Source organism: Labrus mixtus, chromosome 14, assembly GCF_963584025.1.
Source record: "Labrus mixtus chromosome 14, fLabMix1.1, whole genome shotgun sequence".
Classification (NCBI taxonomy): Eukaryota; Metazoa; Chordata; class Actinopteri; order Labriformes; family Labridae; genus Labrus; species Labrus mixtus.
Window position 1 is genome coordinate 21,872,716 of NC_083625.1, and position 26,183 is coordinate 21,898,898.

At 40.6% G+C, this 26,183-nt stretch overlaps 1 protein-coding gene across 1 annotated transcript; it reads right to left on the reverse strand.

Moving 5' to 3' along the window:
* Positions 1-435: 435 nt before the first annotated feature.
* Positions 436-25,294, reverse strand: dub (duboraya). Its single transcript, XM_061055849.1, has 6 exons — positions 25,139-25,294; positions 4,864-4,953; positions 2,840-2,908; positions 2,627-2,695; positions 2,291-2,539; positions 436-2,097 (listed from the first exon to the last, which is right to left on the reverse strand). The coding sequence occupies exons 1-6, from the start codon at positions 25,142-25,144 to the stop codon at positions 1,624-1,626; spliced, it is 957 nt and encodes a 318-aa protein (XP_060911832.1). The 5' UTR covers positions 25,145-25,294; the 3' UTR covers positions 436-1,623.
* Between the last annotated feature and the right edge of the window lie 889 nt (positions 25,295-26,183).

A 26,183-nucleotide genomic window follows, 5' to 3' on the forward strand; every position in this document is an offset into this window, starting at 1 on the left:
CAGCCCTGAAGCCTTCTCTCCTGTGCCGTAATGAGCCGTTAAGTTCATTGTGCTCTCGTCGTGTTACTTCACATCCCCTGTAGTACACCTGAATGTTTCCTAAAGTGGCGTCCTGCTCCTGTTGATCTGTTTTATTTGGGGCTGCGGTGAGGCTGGATGTGGCAGCATCACAGGATCAAACAGATTATCCAGAAACAGATTTACACACAGCGAGGAGCTGCCAGGTTTCCTCCTCAGGCTCCTGAGTTGGAGGGGGTCTAGTGCCCAAAGGCAGAGCTCAGGAAGTGAACTGGCACCTCTCCAGCTACCAGACACAAACCGGCGACTTTGGTTCCATACCCATGGAGGGTTGGGAGATATTTTAGATATCTTGTGCTTCATTAATTTATCCAATAAGATTGTTTTTCTATAAATCAGTTACAGTCAGAAACACTCTCGTCTTTATTCAACCATTTTATTGCAAACATGGAGGTACAGTTATGCGGAGCGTTGAAGGCTCTGGTCAAAGGATGCTCCCTGGGTTGGCTGAGCAGCACGACAAAGGTTTCCAGGACGTGCAGTGCTGAACTTTACCCACAAGGTGGAACCAAAGGCTTCAGGCAGAAAGGAGGCGGCTGGTTGCTGGGGGGGTTGGAGGCAAAGCTTTCCCAGCAGCAGCAGAGTGTGAGCAGCGTTGGTGAAGCAGAAATCATAGAGACAATAGTTGATTAAATAGTGGATTGATTGATTGACCTTGACTTGAGTTAGTATGTTTATAGTGTTTAAATGGAGCGCCTTGATGAGAGAAGCTGTCAGCTGATTACAGCTGGGACGTGTCAATCTCTTGCTCTCTGTGTTTTCCACTTTAAAGGAGCAATATGTAACTCTGACACCTACAGTGGTTTAATTGGGTACTGCAGTCCTAATTCTAAACATTGTAGAGAGCTGTCTCCCCCCCCCCCTCCTCTCTAGAGTGGTGCTCACACAGGTCACCATGTGGTGAACACTGAAGCTTCAGTGTTTATCCAGCTCTGCATCGGTCTGTAAACCTTTCTGCGTTCTAACCTCTCTCCATTTTTCAAAAGCATCTCCAATATTGATCCTAGTTTGAGCAAATTTCAACAAAAAAAAACAGAAAATAGACAGAGATGAAAAAATGTGAATTTTAGAATCGACTTTAATTGGAAAATGATGTCTCGATGGTCTCGAGACCAAGACCGATTTCAAGTACTACAACAGTAGTTTTCGGATTTCATTAAATGTAATTGACCTTCAGGGCCACCATAGAGTGAACATATAAAAACACACCACCATCATCATCATCATCATCATCATTACACTTTACAGGACTATTTGTTTCAGTCTGTCGGTGTCATCTTCATTACATTAGATATAAAGACACTCCGCAGCGAACAAACGCAGCAGCTACATTTGATTTAAATGTCCGTCTGCACAGAGTCCAGACTCTCAGACAGCTGCAGGGTCTCCCTCGCAGCATCGCAGGGGCTCTGCTTGCCTGCAGTGCTGGGTCTCATAAGGATGATGTCTGACACGTTGTCTCCTGTGAGAGAGAAAACACAACGATTAAACGTGCACCAACAAAGTGAAATCTGAGGCAGAGGTTTGTTTGACAAAGAAGAGGACTCAGGGAAGCAGAAAGTCAGGACTCGCCACGTTCTTTTCTTCTTCTCTGCTCTCCGTGTTTGTTGCTCCTTTAGTGGATTCTTCTTCATGTTTTCCTCCTGAGTTTTTCTCCGCCTCCTCCTCCTCCTCCTCCTCTCTTGTCCTTGATGAAGATGCCTCCTCTCCTCCTCCTGTGGATGGGATCTCTCCATCCTTTGTGTCTTCTTCTCTGGACTCTACATCGATCTCCGACTTCTCTTCTTCATGGGTTTCATTTTTCATTGAAGCGTCTGTTTTTTCCTCCTTCACCTCCCCTGTTTTATCTTCATCCTGCCCTCCTTCTCCTACTCCTTCTCCTACTCCTTCTTCTTCTGCTCTGTCTGTCTTTTTGTCTCCTTGTTCACTCGGCGAGCTCAGACCCACCTCGTCTCCGCTGCTGGTCTTCCTGTGGCGTCGAGATGGAGGGCGTCGTCGGATGGAGTGGCGAGCTCGACTCTGGAGGACCAATGAGAGCAAAGACAGGCAGGTGAGGTCACCTCATTCAGACTTATTAAAATAAAAACTGTTACTCTAAGAGGCAGGAACATAACTGCCCAGGTGTTAACATGAATTTGTTATTTGATTACATCACAGGAACCAGACCAATCAGAGCGCTGGATTTAACCTGAGGAAGAGAACAGTGACTCACCTTGTTGATGTTTGACAGGATGGACCCCTCCTCTGAGATGGGAGGGGCTTCAAAAGAGGCGGGACCTTCCTCTTCGGTTAATGGTGAGGTGGCGACAGGGCTTAGGGGGGTTGGCGTGGATGAGGTGGTGGTTACCGTGGTAACAGGGGCAGAGACAGGTGACTGAGGGGGGAAGGAGGGGGGCAGCAGTCTGAAGCCGGGGCTCTTTGGAGATGGGAGCAGCGCCGTGGGAGAGAGCGCCAGGTTGGCCTGCAGAGCGAGACAGTGATGTCACAGTGATGTCACGGTGATGTCAGAGGGCACACAGAGAGACTGACAGGGACCACCTGGACTCACCTGCAGCTTCTCAATCAGAGCAGAGTTCCTCTTGACTTTAACAGGTAGAGTAGAGGTGACACCTTCAGGCTGAACACACACACACACACACACACACACACACACACACATATTTGGTGTTATGTTTGAGGGCCCATGTCACCCCTCAGGCCCACCTTTTGGCTCCGCTCCTGTTAGCGATTACAGAGATAAAATAAGTAATCTGTGTCTCACCTCTTGGTTGTCTTCGTGAGGTTTTGGGATCTGTAAGGAGCGAGGAGGCCGTCGTCTCACCGGCTTCTCCTGGTAAACAAACAAACAGTATTATTAAGCCTCCATTCTGGAACCATGTTACCTACATCAGAGAAGGAACAATCATATGTGCACCAGAAAAAGTTTGTCACAATATGTAACTCTGACACCTAGTGTTTAAAATGAGTACTGCAGTCTAAATTATAAACTTCATAGAGCGCTGTCTCCCCCTGCCCCCTCCTCTCTAGAGTCGATGCTCACACAGGTTGCCATGTGGTGGACAGAAACTAAAGTTAGAAGGAGGACATACTGGCTGCTGCATTGTTGTCAGAGAAGCCAGCACTTCAACATAACATGTTTCCTTAATGTCTGATCATATAGTAAGGTCACTTTATCATTTACCTCACTAAACATCTTACTGATTGGACCTTTAACTTTTCTCTGCTCAGACCGCCTCCTCTCAGACAAACTGGTGAGCGTTCAGACAGGTTAATGGGAGTTTAATGGACTTATGTTCCCAGCTTGCAGCTCCTTTAAGGACTTATAGAGATTTCAAATAAAGGCAATAAGGCACGAGGAGCGACTTCATCCTACACAACGTCGAGAAACACATTGATTTCTCTGACATCTCTGACTGATGAATAGTCAACTTCTGAGTTTCTTTATTGCAATTTACAGTAAGAACTTCTCTCCCTGGTTTAAAATCTGCACTTCCTCAGATTTGTCTATAAAGAACATTTTTATTCATTTAAACATATTTCATTCATTCACTGAACAAAACAGTAAGATCTCAAATCGTGACTGAAAAGAAGCAGAAAGAAGAATAATCTGCTCCTCTTTCTCAGGCCAAACATAAATGATGAAGTGAAACGCTTCAGAGAGTCGTCTTCATACAAACACTGACAGATGTTATTTCATGTTCATGTTCAAACACACACACAAAGCACTTCCTGCCTCATTTCCTGTTTTTATTTCAACAAACTTCTGTTGAAACTCTGCCACACACTGAGACACATTCAAGGACACTCCAAAACCTCGGTTTTTACAGACACAGTTTTTAACTAAACGTCAAAAATACGACTTTAAAGGCCACATATCCTCCTCATCATCCAGAGTAAATAAGTGTCAGAGCTCCTCAAAACATGTGTGTGAAGTTTCTAAATCCACTCTGATCCTGTATTTGATCATGTCTATAAACCCCTCTATTTCAGCCCTGCTCAGAACAGGCTGTTTCTGTGTCTGTACCTTTAAATGTAAATGAGGTGTGACCACGCCCCCTCTCTGGAAGGGCTTGGGTGTCTCGGGCTTTCTCGCTCCATGTCATATTGTTTATGGTGAGAAGGCAGACTCAGAGGGCAGAACAAACACCTAGCTGTGGGAGTGTCACCCACCTGGGGAAGGGGTTACTGCCCTTTGTGATGTCATGAAGGGAAAATTTCCAAACGGCCTGTTTGAGCACACATTTTCTGAAAAGTGGAGCAGGCAAAAGACAGAGAGGATGGACTTTTCTCATCATTGGGGGGTTTGTAGACAGACTAGAGACACATTAAAGTTAGAGAAACATGGAGAAGAGGATTTTACAGAATATGTGACCTTTAAAGACTCTTTCATTATGTTATATTTGACAGTGGTTGTTTTACGTGTCTCTTTTTTGTCCTTTTCAGCGGTGGGTTTGCGTCTCATGTGGTTCTTTCGTGTTTATTTGTGGTCTGTTTGGATCTCTTTATTATCTCGGGGGTCTCTCTGTGGTCGTTTGTCTCCTTAAAGTCATCTCGTCGTCCCTTTGAGTCTCTTTGCCGCTGTTTTGCTTCTTTGTGTCTCTGACTTTGTTCTTCTTAGAAATGCTAACATATCGAGGATTCTGTGGCAGAAGGGTTTTGGGGGGGCCGAGCAGATCTTAGGGTCCTGTGCCCCCCATGGCCCCCTCTGTGATTCCGCCCATGCAGCTTGCATCCATACTCAGGTGTGTGTTTGTGTGTTATTCACAGATTATGTTTTAAACTCACTGTTTTCTCTCCAGCAGCATCCTGTGGAGGAGCCAAGCCTTTAAATCGTCCTGCGAGGTCAGCCACAGAGCGTTGCGGCAGAGCTTCCTCCTGAGGGAGGGAAGGAAGGAAGGTAGAATGGAGGGAGGAGGGAGGGAGGGAGGGAGGGAGGGAGGGAGGGAGGAAGAGAAGATAAAGTTTGTTAATAAAAAGAAAAACATCTTACAGTTTTTTCCAATTGCTAAAACACAATTTTGCAAACTAGGCTGGTTTTATCAAAATACTTAACACAATTCACAAAACCACACACCCAAACTGCAAAATACCTCATATATCCTGCAAAATGAAGCACTGCAACCAAAACTACATATAGCATTATCAAAATCAAACTTTTGCACCAAATGGCACACACTTCATTCATATTACCAGATTTTAGTCTAACCAACTACACACTGTTGGGCATAATGAAAAGCACTCTCATCTTTAGTATGCTTTGCCATAATACTAAAATAGTTTGAATTGTAGAAAATTCTTCAGATTGTTCACATGCACAGAAATATTTGCAGATACACACACGTGCTGTTCAAACATTTTTTTTTTAATTTTTCACCAAACAAGTCAGTGCAACATATACCAGTACAGTAAAACGGCTCAAGTTGGGCTGATCTCTGTCCAGCCTCTCGTGTTGTCAGCCCTTGGTTGATGACATGATCAACTAAGGTTGCTCTGATTTCATTTGAAAGTTGTTGTCTTCTTTGGCCATGAACTCCTCTACCAGCTCTACCCCTACCTCACACTCTTCCTCCCCCTCTCATTCTCCCCCTCCCTCTTCCTCTTCCTCTCTCTGCAATGTCTTCCATTGTTGTAAAAAAAAAAAGTGCTCACTGGTGGTCTTTTCATAGTGCTTACTTCCTGATTGAAGTGATAACAATTAACCATTGAGGTGTTTGGCCAGGTGGCACATATATAGCCAATTAGCTCATAATCTTGAATGGCAGTGTTTTGAAATGGCAAACATGTGACTTTACATCAGATTATTGTGTCTCATGCAGAGAACCGTGTTCAGTGCATTTAAAAAAGTGCCATTTTGAATTGCAAAATGTGTGTAAAGCAGAAAATGTGTTTAGACTTTTGGAGACTTGAGAAGATGTTTTGCTCTCTGTGTGTCAGTTTAAATAATTGTGCTATGCATGTCATTTTAGTGTGTTAGCAATTGGAAAAAACTGTAAACATGGCGGCTAAAATTATGACATACAATTGGTTTGTGTTCTATAGAAGATACACACACACACACACACACACACACACACACACACACACACACACACACTTGCAGAGGATGTGGTTTAACGGTAGTTTTCTCTCACTTTCTGCCTTCAGTTTAGGTCGACGATGCGGGAAAGAATGAGCAACACTCTGTGTGTGTGTGTGTGTGTGTCTGTTTGTGTGTGTTAGTGTGTATTTGTGTGTGTGTGTGTGTGTGTGTGTCCTCTGCAATGTGACTTCATTATCTGTTGAATGTCAGCAATGTGAGACCTTCAGCTGACATGGACGAGGATCAACTTCATGTCAACAGCTGTGTGTAGTATGTGTGTGTGTGTGTGTGTGTGTGTGTGTGTGTGTGTGTGTGTGTGTGTGTGTGTGTGTGTGTGTGTGTGTGTGTGTGTGTGTGTGTGTGTGTGTGTGTGTGTGTGTGTGTGTGTGTGTGTGTGTGTGTGTCTGTGTGCTTTCTTTTTTTATTTGCAGATAAAACTGTTCTGTCTATTTTTCTGTAAAAACACAGCTACATTTCTTTCAGGCTCATGTGATTTGCAGAAATCTTTATTACGTTCACAGTATTTATTATAATCGATCTATATTCAACTTTATTAATATTTATATTACATATTAGCACCTTTCACACAAACTCAGTCGCAGGTCAGAGTGACCACAAGGGAGTGGACGAGGGATTGACCTCAGTGGTGACTTATGTGCAGGGTGAAACCTCACGTCTGTGTTCGTAGTTTAGGAGCGAGAAGGGACAGAAGCTTGTGAGGAGGCATGGTCGACCACGTTGATAGGTTTTACACATTCTTTCAAAAGTTGTGATTGGTTGTTTAAAAAAAGAGAGAAATCAGTGCTCTCTTACCCGGCGGTGAAATTGATTTAGTCAGACAGTAAAGAACATTTCACTGACTTTAAGAAGCTTGTGCTCGTTTCGATCGGCACACGTCTCCATTATTCAAACGCTCTTCATGTTGCTGTTATGCTGAGCGTCTCAATGTGTTCGAAAACGCTGCAGCTCGTCTCTAAACGTACTCCACTGTGTTTCATTGTGCAGCGACTTGTGTTGTCTTTAAATGTGCTTTATGAATACAGGTGGATTGGATTTCTCGGTTGAATTGTGAGCCGTACTTTAAAAGTGTGCAGCCTACACATCACTGTTACTAAGGAACACAGACGGTTGTTAGGGACTGTGGGGGACTAACTATCATCATATCACTACCTTTCTTACTTCCCTTCTTCCTTCCTTGGCATCATTACAATCCACAGGAAGTGGATAACAGAGGGAGCCTCTCTATCAAACGTCAAGTGTCCTGTTGTTAGTCTTTCACAGCCTTCTGGTGCGTCTCATTGAAATACATTCACTCTGCTAAAAAGCTACCAAAGCTTCAATCAATCATATATTTCTGACTTTAAATCAGACAAAGACACCAAGATATGAGGTTTTCACAGTCATAGTGTACTTAACTCCATGAGAGAAGAATTGATGCCTTTATGGAAAATAAATAAACATGTAAATATCTTTCTGAAGCCGTCAGTAACAGTGAGCGCTCTGTGTGTGTTCACAAAGTGTCAGCTGTGGGATCGTTTGCATATTGGCTGTCAGAGACGGTCGTCACAGCAAAATATCTTCAGGGATACAACACAAACCTGTGATGCATTCAAGGGCTGTCGGAAAGATACGACATTCCGGCTTTCAGTGGGAAAATTTCGAAATTAAGAAACATCAATTCATCCAAACAGTCATCAAACGTCCAAACAGCCATCAAACATCAAAACAGTCATCAAACGTCCAAACAGTCATCAAACGTCCAAACAGTCATCAAACATCCAAACAGTCATCAAACGTCCAAACAGTCATCAAACGTCCAAACAGTCATCAAACGTCCAAACAGTCATCAAACATCCAAACAGTCATCAAACGTCCAAACATCCAAACAGTCATCAAACGTCCAAACATCCAAACGTCCAAACAGTCATCAAACGTCCAAACATCCAAACAGTCATCAAACATCCAAACAGTCATCAAACGTCCAAACATCCAAACAGTCATCAAACGTCCAAACATCCAAACAGTCATCAAACGTCCAAACAGTCATCAAACGTCCAAACATCCAAACAGTCATCAAACGTCCAAACATCCAAACAGTCATCAAACGTCCAAACAGTCATCAAACGTCGAAACAGTCATCAAACATCCAAACAGTCATCAAACGTCCAAACAGTCATCAAACATCCAAACAGTCATCAAACGTCCAAACATCCAAACAGTCATCAAACGTCCAAACATCCAAACAGTCATCAAACGTCCAAACAGTCATCAAACGTCCAAACATCCAAACAGTCATCAAACGTCCAAACAGTCATCAAACGTCCAAACATCCAAACAGTCATCAAACGTCCAAACATCCAAACAGTCATCAAACGTCCAAACAGTCATCAAACGTCCAAACATCCAAACAGTCATCAAACATCCAAACAGTCATCAAACATCCAAACAGCCATCAAACATCCAAACAGTCATCAAACGTCCAAACAGTCATCAAACGTCCAAACAGTCATCAAACGTCCAAACAGTCATCAAACGTCCAAACATCCAAACAGTCATCAAACGTCCAAACAGTCATCAAACATCCAAACATCCAAACAGTCATCAAACGTCTAAACAGTCATCAAACGTCCAAACAGTCATCAATCGTCCAAACAGTCATCAAACGTCCAAACAGTCATCAAACGTCCAAACATCCAAACAGTCATCAAACGTCCAAACAGTCATCAAACGTCCAAACATCCAAACAGTCATCAAACGTCCAAACAGTCATCAAACGTCCAAACATCCAAACAGTCATCAAACATCCAAACAGCCATCAAACATCCAAACAGCCATCAAACATCCAAACAGTCATCAAACGTCCAAACATCCAAACAGTCATCAAACGTCCAAACAGTCATCAAACGTCCAAACATCCAAACAGTCATCAAACATCCAAACAGCCATCAAACATCCAAACAGCCATCAAACATCCAAACAGTCATCAAACATCAAAACAGTCATCAAACGTCCAAACAGTCATCAAACATCCAAACAGTCATCAAACATCCAAACAGCCATCAAACATCCAAACAGTCATCAAACATCCAAACAGCCATCAAACATCCAAACAGTCATCAAACGTCCAAACAGTCATCAAACGTCCAAACATCCAAACAGTCATCAAACATCCAAACAGTCATCAAACATCCAAACAGTCATCAAACATCCAAACAGTCATCAAACGTCCAAACATCCAAACAGTCATCAAACGTCCAAACAGTCATCAAACGTCCAAACATCCAAACAGTCATCAAACATCCAAACAGCCATCAAACATCCAAACAGCCATCAAACATCCAAACAGTCATCAAACATCAAAACAGTCATCAAACGTCCAAACAGTCATCAAACATCCAAACAGTCATCAAACATCCAAACAGCCATCAAACATCCAAACAGTCATCAAACATCCAAACAGCCATCAAACATCCAAACAGTCATCAAACGTCCAAACAGTCATCAAACGTCCAAACATCCAAACAGTCATCAAACGTCCAAACAGTCATCAAACGTCCAAACAGTCATCAAACATCCAAACAGTCATCAAACGTCCAAACAGTCATCAAACGTCCAAACATCCAAACAGTCATCAAACGTCCAAACAGTCATCAAACGTCCAAACATCCAAACAGTCATCAAACGTCCAAACAGTCATCAAACGTCCAAACATCCAAACAGTCATCAAACGTCCAAACAGTCATCAAACGTCCAAACAGTCATCAAACGTCCAAACATCCAAACAGTCATCAAACGTCCAAACATCCAAACAGTCATCAAACATCCAAACAGCCATCAAACATCCAAACAGTCATCAAACGTCCAAACAGTCATCAAACGTCCAAACAGTCATCAAACATCCAAACAGTCATCAAACATCCAAACAGTTATCAAACATCCAAACAGTCATCAAACGTCCAAACAGTCATCAAACATCCAAACAGTTATCAAACATCCAAACAGTCATCAAACGTCCAAACAGTCATCAAACATCCAAACAGTCATCAAACATCCAAACAGTTATCAAACATCCAAACAGTTATCAAACATCCAAACATCCAAACAGTCATCAAACATCCAAACAGTCATCAAACATCCAAACAGTCATCAAACGTCCAAACATCCAAACAGTCATCAAACATCCAAACAGTTATCAAACATCCAAACAGTCATCAAACATCCAAACATCCAAACAGTCATCAAACGTCCAAACAGTCATCAAACATCCAAACATCCAAACAGTCATCAAACATCCAAACAGTCATCAAACATCCAAACAGTTATCAAACATCCAAACAGTTATCAAACATCCAAACAGTCATCAAACGTCCAAACAGTCATCAATCGTCCAAACAGTCATCAAACGTCCAAACAGTCATCAAACGTCCAAATATCCAAACAGTCATCAAACGTCCAAACAGTCATCAAACGTCCAAACATCCAAACAGTCATCAAACGTCCAAACATCCAAACAGTCATCAAACGTCCAAACATCCAAACAGTCATCAAACGTCCAAACAGTCATCAAACGTCCAAACATCCAAACAGTCATCAAACATCCAAACAGCCATCAAACATCCAAACAGTCATCAAACGTCCAAACAGTCATCAAACGTCCAAACAGTCATCAAACGTCCAAACAGTCATCAAACGTCCAAACATCCAAACAGTCATCAAACGTCCAAACAGTCATCAAACATCCAAACATCCAAACAGTCATCAAACGTCTAAACAGTCATCAAACGTCCAAACAGTCATCAATCGTCCAAACAGTCATCAAACGTCCAAACATCCAAACAGTCATCAAACGTCCAAACAGTCATCAAACGTCCAAACATCCAAACAGTCATCAAACGTCCAAACAGTCATCAAACGTCCAAACATCCAAACAGTCATCAAACGTCCAAACAGTCATCAAACGTCCAAACATCCAAACAGTCATCAAACGTCCAAACGTCCAAACAGTCATCAAACGTCCAAACAGTCATCAAACGTCCAAACAGTCATCAAACGTCCAAACATCCAAACAGTCATCAAACGTCCAAACAGTCATCAAACGTCCAAACAGTCATCAAACGTCCAAACATCCAAACAGTCATCAAACGTCCAAACATCCAAACAGTCATCAAACGTCCAAACAGTCATCAAACGTCCAAACATCCAAAAAGTCATCAAACATCCAAACAGCCATCAAACATCCAAACAGTCATCAAACATCCAAACAGTCATCAAACATCCAAACAGTCATCAAACATCCAAACATCCAAACAGTCATCAAACGTCCAAACATCCAAACAGTCATCAAACGTCCAAACAGTCATCAAACGTCCAAACAGTCATCAAACGTCCAAACATCCAAACAGTCATCAAACGTCCAAACATCCAAACAGTCATCAAACGTCCAAACAGTCATCAAACGTCCAAACAGTCATCAAACATCCAAACAGCCATCAAACGTCCAAACATCCAAACAGTCATCAAACGTCCAAACATCCAAACAGTCATCAAACGTCCAAACATCCAAACAGTCATCAAACGGCCAAACAGTCATCAAACGTCCAAACAGTCATCAAACATCCAAACAGTCATCAAACGTCCAAACAGTCATCAAACGTCCAAACAGTCATCAAACATCCAAACTGTCATCAAACATCCAAACAGTTATCAAACATCCAAACAGTCATCAAACGTCCAAACAGTCATCAAACATCCAAACAGTCATCAAACGTCCAAACATCCAAACAGTCATCAAACGTCCAAACAGTCATCAAACATCCAAACAGTCATCAAACGTCCAAACAGTCATCAAACATCCAAACAGTCATCAAACATCCAAACAGTTATCAAATATCCAAACAGTCATCAAACATCCAAACAGTCATCAAACATCCAAACAGTCATCAAACATCCAAACAGTTATCAAACATCCAAACAGTCATCAAACATCCAAACAGTCATCAAACGTCCAAACAGTCATCAAACATCCAAACAGTTATCAAACATCCAAACAGTCATCAAACGTCCAAACAGTCATCAAACATCCAAACAGTTATCAAACATCCAAACAGTCATCAAACGTCCAAACAGTCATCAAACATCCAAACAGTCATCAAACGTCCAAACAGTCATCAAACATCCAAACAGTTATCAAACATCCAAACAGTCATCAAACGTCCAAACAGTCATCAAACATCCAAACAGTCATCAAACGTCCAAACAGTCATCAAACATCCAAACAGTCATCAGACATCCAAACAGTCATCAAACATCCAAACAGTCATCAAACGTCCAAACAGCCATCAAACATCCAAACAGTTATCAAACATCCAAACAGTCATCAAACATCCAAACAGCCATCAAACATCCAAACAGTCATCAAACATCCAAACAGCCATCAAACGTCCAAACAGTCATCAAACGTCCAAACAGTCATCAAACATCCAAACAGCCATCAAACGTCCAAACAGTCATCAATCGTCCAAACAGTCATCAAACGTCCAAACATCCAAACAGTCATCAAACGTCCAAACAGTCATCAAACGTCCAAACAGTCATCAAACGTCCAAACAGTCATCAAACGTCCAAACAGTCATCAAACGTCCAAACATCCAAACAGTCATCAAACGTCCAAACAGTCATCAAACATCCAAACATCCAAACAGTCATCAAACGTCCAAACAGTCATCAAACGTCCAAACAGTCATCAAACGTCCAAACATCCAAACAGTCATCAAACGTCCAAACAGTCATCAAACGTCCAAACAGTCATCAAACATCCAAACAGCCATCAAACGTCCAAACAGTCATCAATCGTCCAAACAGTCATCAAACGTCCAAACATCCAAACAGTCATCAAACGTCCAAACAGTCATCAAACGTCCAAACAGTCATCAAACGTCCAAACAGTCATCAAACGTCCAAACAGTCATCAAACGTCCAAACATCCAAACAGTCATCAAACGTCCAAACAGTCATCAAACATCCAAACATCCAAACAGTCATCAAACGTCCAAACAGTCATCAAACGTCCAAACAGTCATCAAACGTCCAAACATCCAAACAGTCATCAAACGTCCAAACAGTCATCAAACATCCAAACATCCAAACAGTCATCAAACGTCCAAACATCCAAACAGTCATCAAACGTCCAAACAGTCATCAAACGTCCAAACAGTCATCAAACGTCCAAACATCCAAACAGTCATCAAACGTCCAAACATCCAAACAGTCATCAAACGTCCAAACAGTCATCAAACGTCCAAACATCCAAACAGTCATCAAACGTCCAAACATCCAAACAGTCATCAAACATCCAAACAGCCATCAAACATCCAAACAGTCATCAAACATCCAAACAGTCATCAAACATCCAAACAGTCATCAAACATCCAAACAGTCATCAAACATCCAAACATCCAAACAGTCATCAAACGTCCAAACATCCAAACAGTCATCAAACGTCCAAACAGTCATCAAACGTCCAAACAGTCATCAAACGTCCAAACATCCAAACAGTCATCAAACGTCCAAACATCCAAACAATCATCAAACGTCCAAACAGTCATCAAACGTCCAAACAGTCATCAAACATCCAAACAGCCATCAAACGTCCAAACATCCAAACAGTCATCAAACGTCCAAACATCCAAACAGTCATCAAACGTCCAAACATCCAAACAGTCATCAAACGGCCAAACAGTCATCAAACGTCCAAACAGTCATCAAACATCCAAACAGTCATCAAACGTCCAAACAGTCATCAAACGTCCAAACAGTCATCAAACATCCAAACAGTCATCAAACATCCAAACTGTCATCAAACATCCAAACAGTTATCAAACATCCAAACAGTCATCAAACGTCCAAACAGTCATCAACCATCCAAACAGTCATCAAACGTCCAAACAGTCATCAAACATCCAAACAGTCATCAAACATCCAAACAGTCATCAAACATCCAAACAGTCATCAAACGTCCAAACAGCCATCAAACATCCAAACAGTTATCAAACATCCAAACAGTCATCAAACATCCAAACAGTTATCAAACATCCAAACAGTCATCAAACATCCAAACAGTCATCAAACATCCAAACAGTTATCAAACATACAAATAGCCATCAAACATCCAAACAGTTATCAAACGTCCAAACAGTCATCAAACATCCAAACAGTCATCAAACATCCAAACAGTCATCAAACGTCCAAACAGCCATCAAACGTCCAAACAGCCATCAAACATCCAAACAGTCATCAAACGTCCAAACAGCCATCAAACGTCCAAACAGCCATCAAACATCCAAACAGTCATCAAACGTCCAAACAGCCATCAAACATCCAAACAGTCATCAAACATCCAAACAGTCATCAAACGTCCAAACAGCCATCAAACATCCAAACAGTCATCAAACATCCAAACAGTCATCAAACGTCCAAACAGCCATCAAACATCCAAACAGTCATCAAACATCCAAACAGTCATCAAACATCCAAACAGTCATCAAACGTCCAAACAGTCATCAAACATCCAAACAGTCATCAAACGTCCAAACAGTCATCAAACATCCAAACAGTCATCAAACATCCAAACAGTCATCAAACGTCCAAACAGTCATCAAACATCCAAACAGTCATCAAACATCCAAACAGTCATCAAACGTCCAAACAGTCATCAAACATCCAAACAGTCATCAAACATCCAAACAGTCATCAAACATCCAAACAGTCATCAAACGTCCAAACAGCCATCAAACATCCAAACAGTTATCAAACATCCAAACAGTCATCAAACATCCAAACAGTCATCAAACATCCAAACAGTTATCAAACATCCAAACAGTTATCAAACATCCAAACAGCCATCAAACGTCCAAACATCCAAACAGTTATCAAACATCCAAACAGTCATCAAACATCCAAACAGCCATCAAACGTCCAAACAGTCATCAAACGTCCAAACAGTCATCAAACATCCAAACAGCCATCAAACGTCCAAACAGTCATCAATCGTCCAAACAGTCATCAAACGTCCAAACATCCAAACAGTCATCAAACGTCCAAACAGTCATCAAACGTCCAAACAGTCATCAAACATCCAAACAGTCATCAAACGTCCAAACAGTCATCAAACGTCCAAACATCCAAACAGTCATCAAACGTCCAAACAGTCATCAAACATCCAAACATCCAAACAGTCATCATACGTCCAAACAGTCATCAAACGTCCAAACATCCAAACAGTCATCAAACGTCCAAACAGTCATCAAACGTCCAAACAGTCATCAAACGTCCAAACATCCAAACAGTCATCAAACGTCCAAACATCCAAACAGTCATCAAACGTCCAAACAGTCATCAAACGTCCAAACATCCAAACAGTCATCAAACATCCAAACAGCCATCAAACATCCAAACAGTCATCAAACATCCAAACAGTCATCAAACATCCAAACAGTCATCAAACATCCAAACATCCAAACAGTCATCAAACGTCCAAACATCCAAACAGTCATCAAACGTCCAAACAGTCATCAAACGTCCAAACAGTCATCAAACGTCCAAACATCCAAACAGTCATCAAACGTCCAAACATCCAAACAGTCATCAAACGTCCAAACAGTCATCAAACGTCCAAACAGTCATCAAACATCCAAACAGCCATCAAACGTCCAAACATCCAAACAGTCATCAAACGTCCAAACATCCAAACAGTCATCAAACGGCCAAACAGTCATCAAACGTCCAAACAGTCATCAAACATCCAAACAGTCATCAAACGTCCAAACAATCATCAAACGTCCAAACAGTCATCAAACATCCAAACAGTCATCAAACATCCAAACTGTCATCAAACATCCAAACAGTTATCAAACATCCAAACAGTCATCAAACGTCCAAACAGTCATCAAACGTCCAAACATCCAAACAGTCATCAAACGTCCAAACAGTCATCAAACGTCCAAACATCCAAACAGTCATCAAACGTCCAAACATCCAAACAGTCATCAAACGTCCAAACAGTCATCAAACGTCCAAACAGTCATCAAACATCCAAACAGTCATCAAACGTCCAAACAGTCATCAAACGTCCAAACATCCAAACAGTCATCAAACGTCCAAACATCCAAACAGTCATCAAACGTCCAAACAGTCATCAAACGTCCAAACAGTCATCAAACGTCCAAACAGTCATCAAACATCCAAACAGTCATCAAACGTCCAAACAGTCATCAAACATCCAAACAGTTATCAAACATCCAAACAGTCATCAAACATCCAAACAGCCATCAAACATCCAAACAGTCATCAAACGTCCAAACAGTCATCAAACATCCAAACAGTCATCAAACGTCCAAACATCCAAACAGCCATCAAACATCCAAACAGTCATCAAACGTCCAAACATCCAAACAGCCATCAAACATCCAAACAGTCATCAAACGTCCAAACATCCAAACAGCCATCAAACATCCAAACAGTCATCAAACGTCCAAACATCCAAACAGTCATCAAACGTCCAAACATCCAAACAGTCATCAAACGTCCAAACAGTCATCAAACGTCCAAACAGTCATCAAACATCGAAACAGTCATCAAACGTCCAAACAGTCATCAAACGTCCAAACATCCAAACAGTCATCAAACATCCAAACAGTCATCAAACGTCCAAACAGTCATCAAACGTCCAAACAGTCATCAAACGTCCAAACAGTCATCAAACATCCAAACAGTCATCAAACGTCCAAACAGTCATCAAACATCCAAACATTTATCAAACATCCAAACAGTCATCAAACATCCAAACAGCCATCAAACATCCAAACAGTCATCAAACGTCCAAACAGTCATCAAACATCCAAACAGTCATCAAACGTCCAAACATCCAAACAGCCATCAAACATCCAAACAGTCATCAAACGTCCAAACATCCAAACAGCCATCAAACATCCAAACAGTCATCAAACGTCCAAACATCCAAACAGCCATCAAACATCCAAACAGTCATCAAACGTCCAAACATCCAAACAGCCATCAAACATCCAAACAGTCATCAAACGTCCAAACAGTCATCAAACATCCAAACAGTCATCAAACGTCCAAACATCCAAACAGTCATCAAACGTCCAAACAGTCATCAAACGTCCAAACAGTCATCAAACATCCAAACAGTCATCAAACGTCCAAACAGTCATCAAACATCCAAACAGTCATCAAACATCCAAACAGTCATCAAACATCCAAACAGTCATCAAACGTCCAAACAGTTATCAAACATCCAAACAGTCATCAAACGTCCAAACAGTCATCAAACATCCAAACAGTTATCAAACATCCAAACAGTCATCAACCATCCAAACAGTCATCAAACGTCCAAACAGTCATCAAACGTCCAAACAGTCATCAAACATCCAAACAGTCATCAAACGTCCAAACAGTCATCAAACATCCAAACAGTCATCAAACATCCAAACAGTCATCAAACATCCAAACAGTCATCAAACGTCCAAACAGTTATCAAACATCCAAACAGTCATCAAACGTCCAAACAGTCATCAAACATCCAAACAGTTATCAAACATCCAAACAGTCATCAACCATCCAAACAGTCATCAAACGTCCAAACAGTCATCAAACATCCAAACAGTCATCAAACGTCCAAACAGTCATCAAACATCCAAACAGTCATCAAACATCCAAACAGTCATCAAACGTCCAAACATCCAAACAGCCATCAAACATCCAAACAGTCATCAAACGTCCAAACATCCAAACAGTCATCAAACGTCCAAACATCCAAACAGTCATCAAACGTCCAAACAGTCATCAAACGTCCAAACAGTCATCAAACATCCAAACAGTCATCAAACGTCCAAACAGTCATCAAACGTCCAAACATCCAAACAGTCATCAAACATCCAAACAGTCATCAAACGTCCAAACAGTCATCAAACGTCCAAACAGTCATCAAACGTCCAAACAGTCATCAAACGTCCAAACAGTCATCAAACATCCAAACAGTCATCAAACGTCCAAACAGTCATCAAACATCCAAACAGTTATCAAACATCCAAACAGTCATCAAACATCCAAACAGCCATCAAACATCCAAACAGTCATCAAACGTCCAAACAGTCATCAAACATCCAAACAGTCATCAAACGTCCAAACATCCAAACAGCCATCAAACATCCAAACAGTCATCAAACGTCCAAACATCCAAACAGCCATCAAACATCCAAACAGTCATCAAACGTCCAAACATCCAAACAGCCATCAAACATCCAAACAGTCATCAAACGTCCAAACATCCAAACAGCCATCAAACATCCAAACAGTCATCAAACGTCCAAACAGTCATCAAACATCCAAACAGTCATCAAACGTCCAAACATCCAAACAGTCATCAAACGTCCAAACAGTCATCAAACGTCCAAACAGTCATCAAACATCCAAACAGTCATCAAACGTCCAAACAGTCATCAAACATCCAAACAGTCATCAAACATCCAAACAGTCATCAAACATCCAAACAGTCATCAAACGTCCAAACAGTCATCAAACATCCAAACAGTCATCAAACGTCCAAACAGTCATCAAACATCCAAACAGTTATCAAACATCCAAACAGTCATCAACCATCCAAACAGTCATCAAACGTCCAAACAGTCATCAAACATCCAAACAGTCATCAAACATCCAAACAGTCATCAAACATCCAAACAGTTATCAAACATCCAAACAGTCATCAAACGTCCAAACAGCCATCAAACATCCAAACAGTCATCAAACATACAAACAGCCATCAAACATCCAAACAGTTATCAAACATACAAACAGCCATCAAACATCCAAACAGTCATCAAACATCCAAACAGTTATCAAACATACAAACAGCCATCAAACATCCAAACAGTTATCAAACATACAAACAGCCATCAAACATCCAAACAGTTATCAAACATCCAAACAGTCATCAAACATCCAAACAGCCATCAAACGTCCAAACAGTCATCAAACGTCCAAACAGCCATCAAACGTCCAAACAGTCATCAAACATCCAAACAGTCATCAAACGTCCAAACAGCCATCAAACATCCAAACAGTTATCAAACATACAAACAGCCATCAAACATCCAAACAGTCATCAAACATCCAAACAGTCATCAAACGTCCAAACAGCCATCAAACATCCAAACAGTTATCAAACATACAAACAGCCATCAAACATCCAAACAGTCATCAAACATCCAAACAGTTATCAAACATACAAACAGCCATCAAACATCCAAACAGTTATCAAACATACAAACAGTCATCAAACATCCAAACAGTTATCAAACATCCAAACAGCCATCAAACATCCAAACAGTCATCAAACATCCAAACAGTTATCAAACATACAAACAGCCATCAAACATCCAAACAGTTATCAAACGTCCAAACAGCCATCAAACATCCAAACAGTTATCAAACGTCCAAACAGCCATCAAACATCCAAACAGTTATCAAACGTCCAAACAGCCATCAAACATCCAAACAGTTATCAAACGTCCAAACAGTTATCAAACATCCAAACAGTCATCAAACATCCAAACAGTTATCAAACGTCCAAACAGTTATCAAACGTCCAAACAGTTATCAAACGTCCAAACAGTTATCAAACATCCAAACAGTCATCAAACATCCAAACAGTTATCAAACATCCAAACAGTTATCAAACGTCCAAACAGTTATCAAACGTCCAAACAGCCATCAAACATCCAAACAGCCATCAAACATCCAAACAGTTATCAAACGTCCAAACAGTTATCAAACGTCCAAACAGTCATCAAACATCCAAACAGTTATCAAACATCCAAACAGTCATCAAACATCCAAACAGTCATCAAACGTCCAAACAGCCATCAAACATCCAAACAGTTATCAAACATACAAACAGCCATCAAACATCCAAACAGTCATCAAACGTCCAAACAGTCATCAAACATCCAAACAGTTATCAAACATCCAAACAGTTATCAAACGTCCAAACAGCCATCAAACATCCAAACAGTCATCAAACGTCCAAACAGTCATCAAACATCCAAACAGTTATCAAACGTCCAAACAGTCATCAAACATCCAAACAGTCATCAAACGTCCAAACAGCCATCAAACATCCAAACAGTTATCAAACATCCAAACAGTCATCAAACGTCCAAACAGCCATCAAACATCCAAACAGTTATCAAACATCCAAACAGCCATCAAACATCCAAACAGTTATCAAACATCCAAACAGTCATCAAACGTCCAAACAGCCATCAAACATCCAAACAGTTATCAAACATACAAACAGTCATCAAACATCCAAACAGTTATCAAACATACAAACAGCCATCAAACATCCAAACAGTCATCAAACATCCAAACAGTTATCAAACATACAAACAGCCATCAAACATCCAAACAGTTATCAAACATACAAACAGTCATCAAACATCCAAACAGTTATCAAACATCCAAACAGCCATCAAACATCCAAACAGTCATCAAACATCCAAACAGTTATCAAACATACAAACAGCCATCAAACATCCAAACAGTTATCAAACATACAAACAGCCATCAAACATCCAAACAGTTATCAAACGTCCAAACAGTCATCAAACATCCAAACAGTCATCAAACATACAAACAGCCATCAAACATCCAAACAGTTATCAAACATACAAACAGCCATCAAACATCCAAACAGTTATCAAACGTCCAAACAGTCATCAAACATCCAAACAGCCATCAAACATCCAAACAGTTATCAAACATCCAAACAGTTATCAAACATCCAAACAGTCATCAAACATCCAAACAGTTATCAAACATCCAAACAGTTATCAAACGTCCAAACAGTCATCAAACATCCAAACAGTCATCAAACATACAAACAGTCATCAAACATCCAAACAGCCATCAAACATCCAAACAGTTATCAAACATCCAAACAGTTATCAAACATCCAAACAGTCATCAAACATCCAAACAGTTATCAAACATCCAAACAGTCATCAAACATCCAAACAGTCATCAAACGTCCAAACAGCCATCAAACATCCAAACAGTTATCAAACATACAAACAGTCATCAAACATCCAAACAGTTATCAAACGTCCAAACAGCCATCAAACATCCAAACAGTTATCAAACATCCAAACAGTCATCAAACATCCAAACAGTTATCAAACATCCAAACAGTTATCAAACATCCAAACAGTTATCAAACATCCAAACAGTCATCAAACATCCAAACAGTCATCAAACATCCAAACAGTCATCAAACATCCAAACAGTCATCAAACATCCAAACAGTCATCAAACATCCAAACAGTCATCAAACGTCCAAACAGTCATCAAACATCCAAACAGTCATCAAACATCCAAACAGTCATCAAACATCCAAACAGTCATCAAACGTCCAAACAGCCATCAAACATCCAAACAGTTATCAAACATCCAAACAGTCATCAAACATCCAAACAGTTATCAAACATACAAACAGCCATCAAACATCCAAACAGTTATCAAACGTCCAAACAGTCATCAAACATCCAAACAGTTATCAAACATCCAAACAGTTATCAAACGTCCAAACAGTCATCAAACATCCAAACAGTCATCAAACGTCCAAACAGCCATCAAACATCCAAACAGTTATCAAACGTCCAAACAGTCATCAAACATCCAAACAGTCATCAAACGTCCAAACAGCCATCAAACATCCAAACAGTTATCAAACATCCAAACAGTTATCAAACGTCCAAACAGTCATCAAACATCCAAACAGTTATCAAACATACAAACAGTCATCAAACATCCAAACAGTCATCAAACGTCCAAACAGCCATCAAACATCCAAACAGTTATCAAACATACAAACAGCCATCAAACATCCAAACAGTCATCAAACGTCCAAACAGTCATCAAACATCCAAACAGTTATCAAACATCCAAACAGTTATCAAACGTCCAAACAGCCATCAAACATCCAAACAGTCATCAAACGTCCAAACAGTCATCAAACATCCAAACAGTTATCAAACGTCCAAACAGTCATCAAACATCCAAACAGTCATCAAACGTCCAAACAGCCATCAAACATCCAAACAGTTATCAAACATCCAAACAGTCATCAAACGTCCAAACAGCCATCAAACATCCAAACAGTTATCAAACATCCAAACAGCCATCAAACATCCAAACAGTTATCAAACATCCAAACAGTCATCAAACGTCCAAACAGCCATCAAACATCCAAACAGTTATCAAACATACAAACAGTCATCAAACATCCAAACAGTTATCAAACATACAAACAGCCATCAAACATCCAAACAGTCATCAAACATCCAAACAGTTATCAAACATACAAACAGCCATCAAACATCCAAACAGTTATCAAACATACAAACAGTCATCAAACATCCAAACAGTTATCAAACATCCAAACAGCCATCAAACATCCAAACAGTCATCAAACATCCAAACAGTTATCAAACATACAAACAGCCATCAAACATCCAAACAGTTATCAAACATACAAACAGCCATCAAACATCCAAACAGTTATCAAACGTCCAAACAGTCATCAAACATCCAAACAGTCATCAAACATACAAACAGCCATCAAACATCCAAACAGTTATCAAACATACAAACAGCCATCAAACATCCAAACAGTTATCAAACGTCCAAACAGTTATCAAACATCCAAACAGTTATCAAACATCCAAACAGTTATCAAACATACAAACAGCCATCAAACATCCAAACAGCCATCAAACATCCAAACAGTTATCAAACATACAAACAGCCATCAAACATCCAAACAGCCATCAAACATCCAAACAGCCATCAAACATCCAAACAGCCATCAAACATCCAAACAGCCATCAAACATCCAAACAGTTATCAAACATACAAACAGCCATCAAACATCCAAACAGCCATCAAACATACAAACAGCCATCAAACATCCAAACAGTTATCAAACATACAAACAGCCATCAAACATCCAAACAGCCATCAAACATCCAAACAGTTATCAAACATCCAAACAGTTATCAAACATCCAAACAGTTATCAAACATCCAAACAGTCATCAAACATCCAAACAGTTATCAAACATCCAAACAGTCATCAAACATCCAAACAGTCATCAAACGTCCAAACAGCCATCAAACATCCAAACAGTTATCAAACATACAAACAGTCATCAAACATCCAAACAGTTATCAAACGTCCAAACAGCCATCAAACATCCAAACAGTCATCAAACATCCAAACAGTTATCAAACATCCAAACAGTCATCAAACATCCAAACAGTTATCAAACATCCAAACAGTTATCAAACATCCAAACAGTTATCAAACATCCAAACAGTCATCAAACATCCAAACAGTCATCAAACATCCAAACAGTCATCAAACATCCAAACAGTCATCAAACATCCAAACAGTCATCAAACGTCCAAACAGTCATCAAACATCCAAACAGTCATCAAACATCCAAACAGTCATCAAACATCCAAACAGTCATCAAACGTCCAAACAGCCATCAAACATCCAAACAGTTATCAAACATACAAACAGCCATCAAACATCCAAACAGTTATCAAACGTCCAAACAGTCATCAAACATCCAAACAGTTATCAAACATCCAAACAGTTATCAAACGTCCAAACAGTCATCAAACATCCAAACAGTCATCAAACGTCCAAACAGCCATCAAACATCCAAACAGTTATCAAACGTCCAAACAGTCATCAAACATCCAAACAGTCATCAAACGTCCAAACAGCCATCAAACATCCAAACAGTTATCAAACATCCAAACAGTCATCAAACATCCAAACAGTCATCAAACATACAAACAGCCATCAAACATCCAAACAGTTATCAAACATCCAAACAGCCATCAAACATCCAAACAGTTATCAAACATACAAACAGCCATCAAACATCCAAACAGTTATCAAACGTCCAAACAGTCATCAAACATCCAAACAGTTATCAAACATCCAAACAGTTATCAAACGTCCAAACAGTCATCAAACATCCAAACAGTCATCAAACGTCCAAACAGCCATCAAACATCCAAACAGTTATCAAACGTCCAAACAGTCATCAAACATCCAAACAGTCATCAAACGTCCAAACAGCCATCAAACATCCAAACAGTTATCAAACATCCAAACAGTCATCAAACATACAAACAGTCATCAAACATCCAAACAGTCATCAAACGTCCAAACAGCCATCAAACATCCAAACAGTTATCAAACATACAAACAGCCATCAAACATCCAAACAGTTATCAAACGTCCAAACAGTCATCAAACATCCAAACAGTCATCAAACGTCCAAACAGCCATCAAACATCCAAACAGTTATCAAACGTCCAAACAGTCATCAAACATCCAAACAGTCATCAAACGTCCAAACAGCCATCAAACATCCAAACAGTCATCAAACATCCAAACAGTCATCAAACATACAAACAGCCATCAAACATCCAAACAGTCATCAAACATCCAAACAGACGTCAACAGTCGAGATTAGAAGGAAAATCATTCTGCTCTAAAAGAGCTGACGACACCCGTGCTGTACAAACACAATGAGCATGTTGATGAAATCTGATACAAAGTTTAACTTCATCACACAGCTGCTAAACACGCTGTCTCACACACACACACACACACACACACACACACACACACTCAACCTGCAGATTATTTTTTTATTATTGTATCAAAAACAACAAAACATTAAAGAGACAAGTGCTGTTTGTAAGAAAAGTTGAAAGTTCCAGCTAAACTAAACTTTTTCATCTTCCACGAGAAAACACACACACTCTCACTCACACACATACACACTGAGCAGCAGCAGAGAAAAGCTGTGTGTTTTACCTCCATCCTGCTCGTCGTCTGTCAGCGTTCAAGTTTATGCCGAGTGTGTTTGAGCGCGAGTCGGCCTGCAGGTTAAATATAGAAGCAGAGTCACCACACACACACACACACACAAACACACACAAACACTCACACACACACTCACACTCACACACACACACACACACACACACACACACACACACACACACACACACACACACACACACTCACACTCACACGCGCACACACACACACACACACACACACACACACACACACACACACACACACACACACACACACACACACACAGACAGCAGCTCATGTTCTGTCACATGTCTATCGTTCCTCAGTTGCTCGTTCTGCAGCTTCATGTTGATTCATAAAAATCGGATTAATTTCGACTCTGACACAGAAACCAATCAGATGGCTCAATTCAACAAAACTTTACTGATCACAAGCAAGACCGCTCATGGAGGGGAGGGCTTTCTGGGGCCCAGCTGAATGAGGTTATTGTATGATGGTTTGCAAAAACACAACACAAATTGTGATAATACAATTTAGTTTTACACCTAAATATTCAACCTTTCTTTCTTTCTTTGTGATGTTAACGTCATGAGCGGGTCCATTGAACTTAACTGTTACACCAGTAATGTCAGATGTTGTGAACCCACACCGCGAACTGCACAAAAATAAGGATGGCAGAAAATAAAGGAGGCTTGGGCATTTGACCCCAAAGTAACAATAACACAACTACTGATCCAACACGCATGCACTGATATGATTAAATTGCGTCTGCAGAGCACCCATTCACTCTTTAATATTTGTTTTTACTGTATGAATTTAGAGAGGCTGCACGGTGGTGCAGTGGTTAGCACTGTTGCCTCACAGCGAGGAGGTTCCTGGTTAGAATCCCCGTCTGACCGGAGCCTCCCTGTGTGGCTGGTTGTCTGTCTCTATATGTCAGCCCTGTGATTGGCTGGCGACCAGTCCAGGGTGTAAGCCGGCCTCTCATCCAATGACAGCTGGGATCAGCTCCAGCGATCCCGATCATAATAGTATA

Coding starts and splice junctions, on each gene's coding strand:
- dub (XM_061055849.1), bottom strand. Junction 2,909..4,863: donor ATGCTGCTGGAGAGAAAACA/GTGAGTTTAAAA, acceptor TTTGTTTACCAG/GAGAAGCCGGTGAGACGACG. Junction 2,696..2,839: donor CTCACGAAGACAACCAAGAG/GTGAGACACAGA, acceptor GTGTGTGTTCAG/CCTGAAGGTGTCACCTCTAC.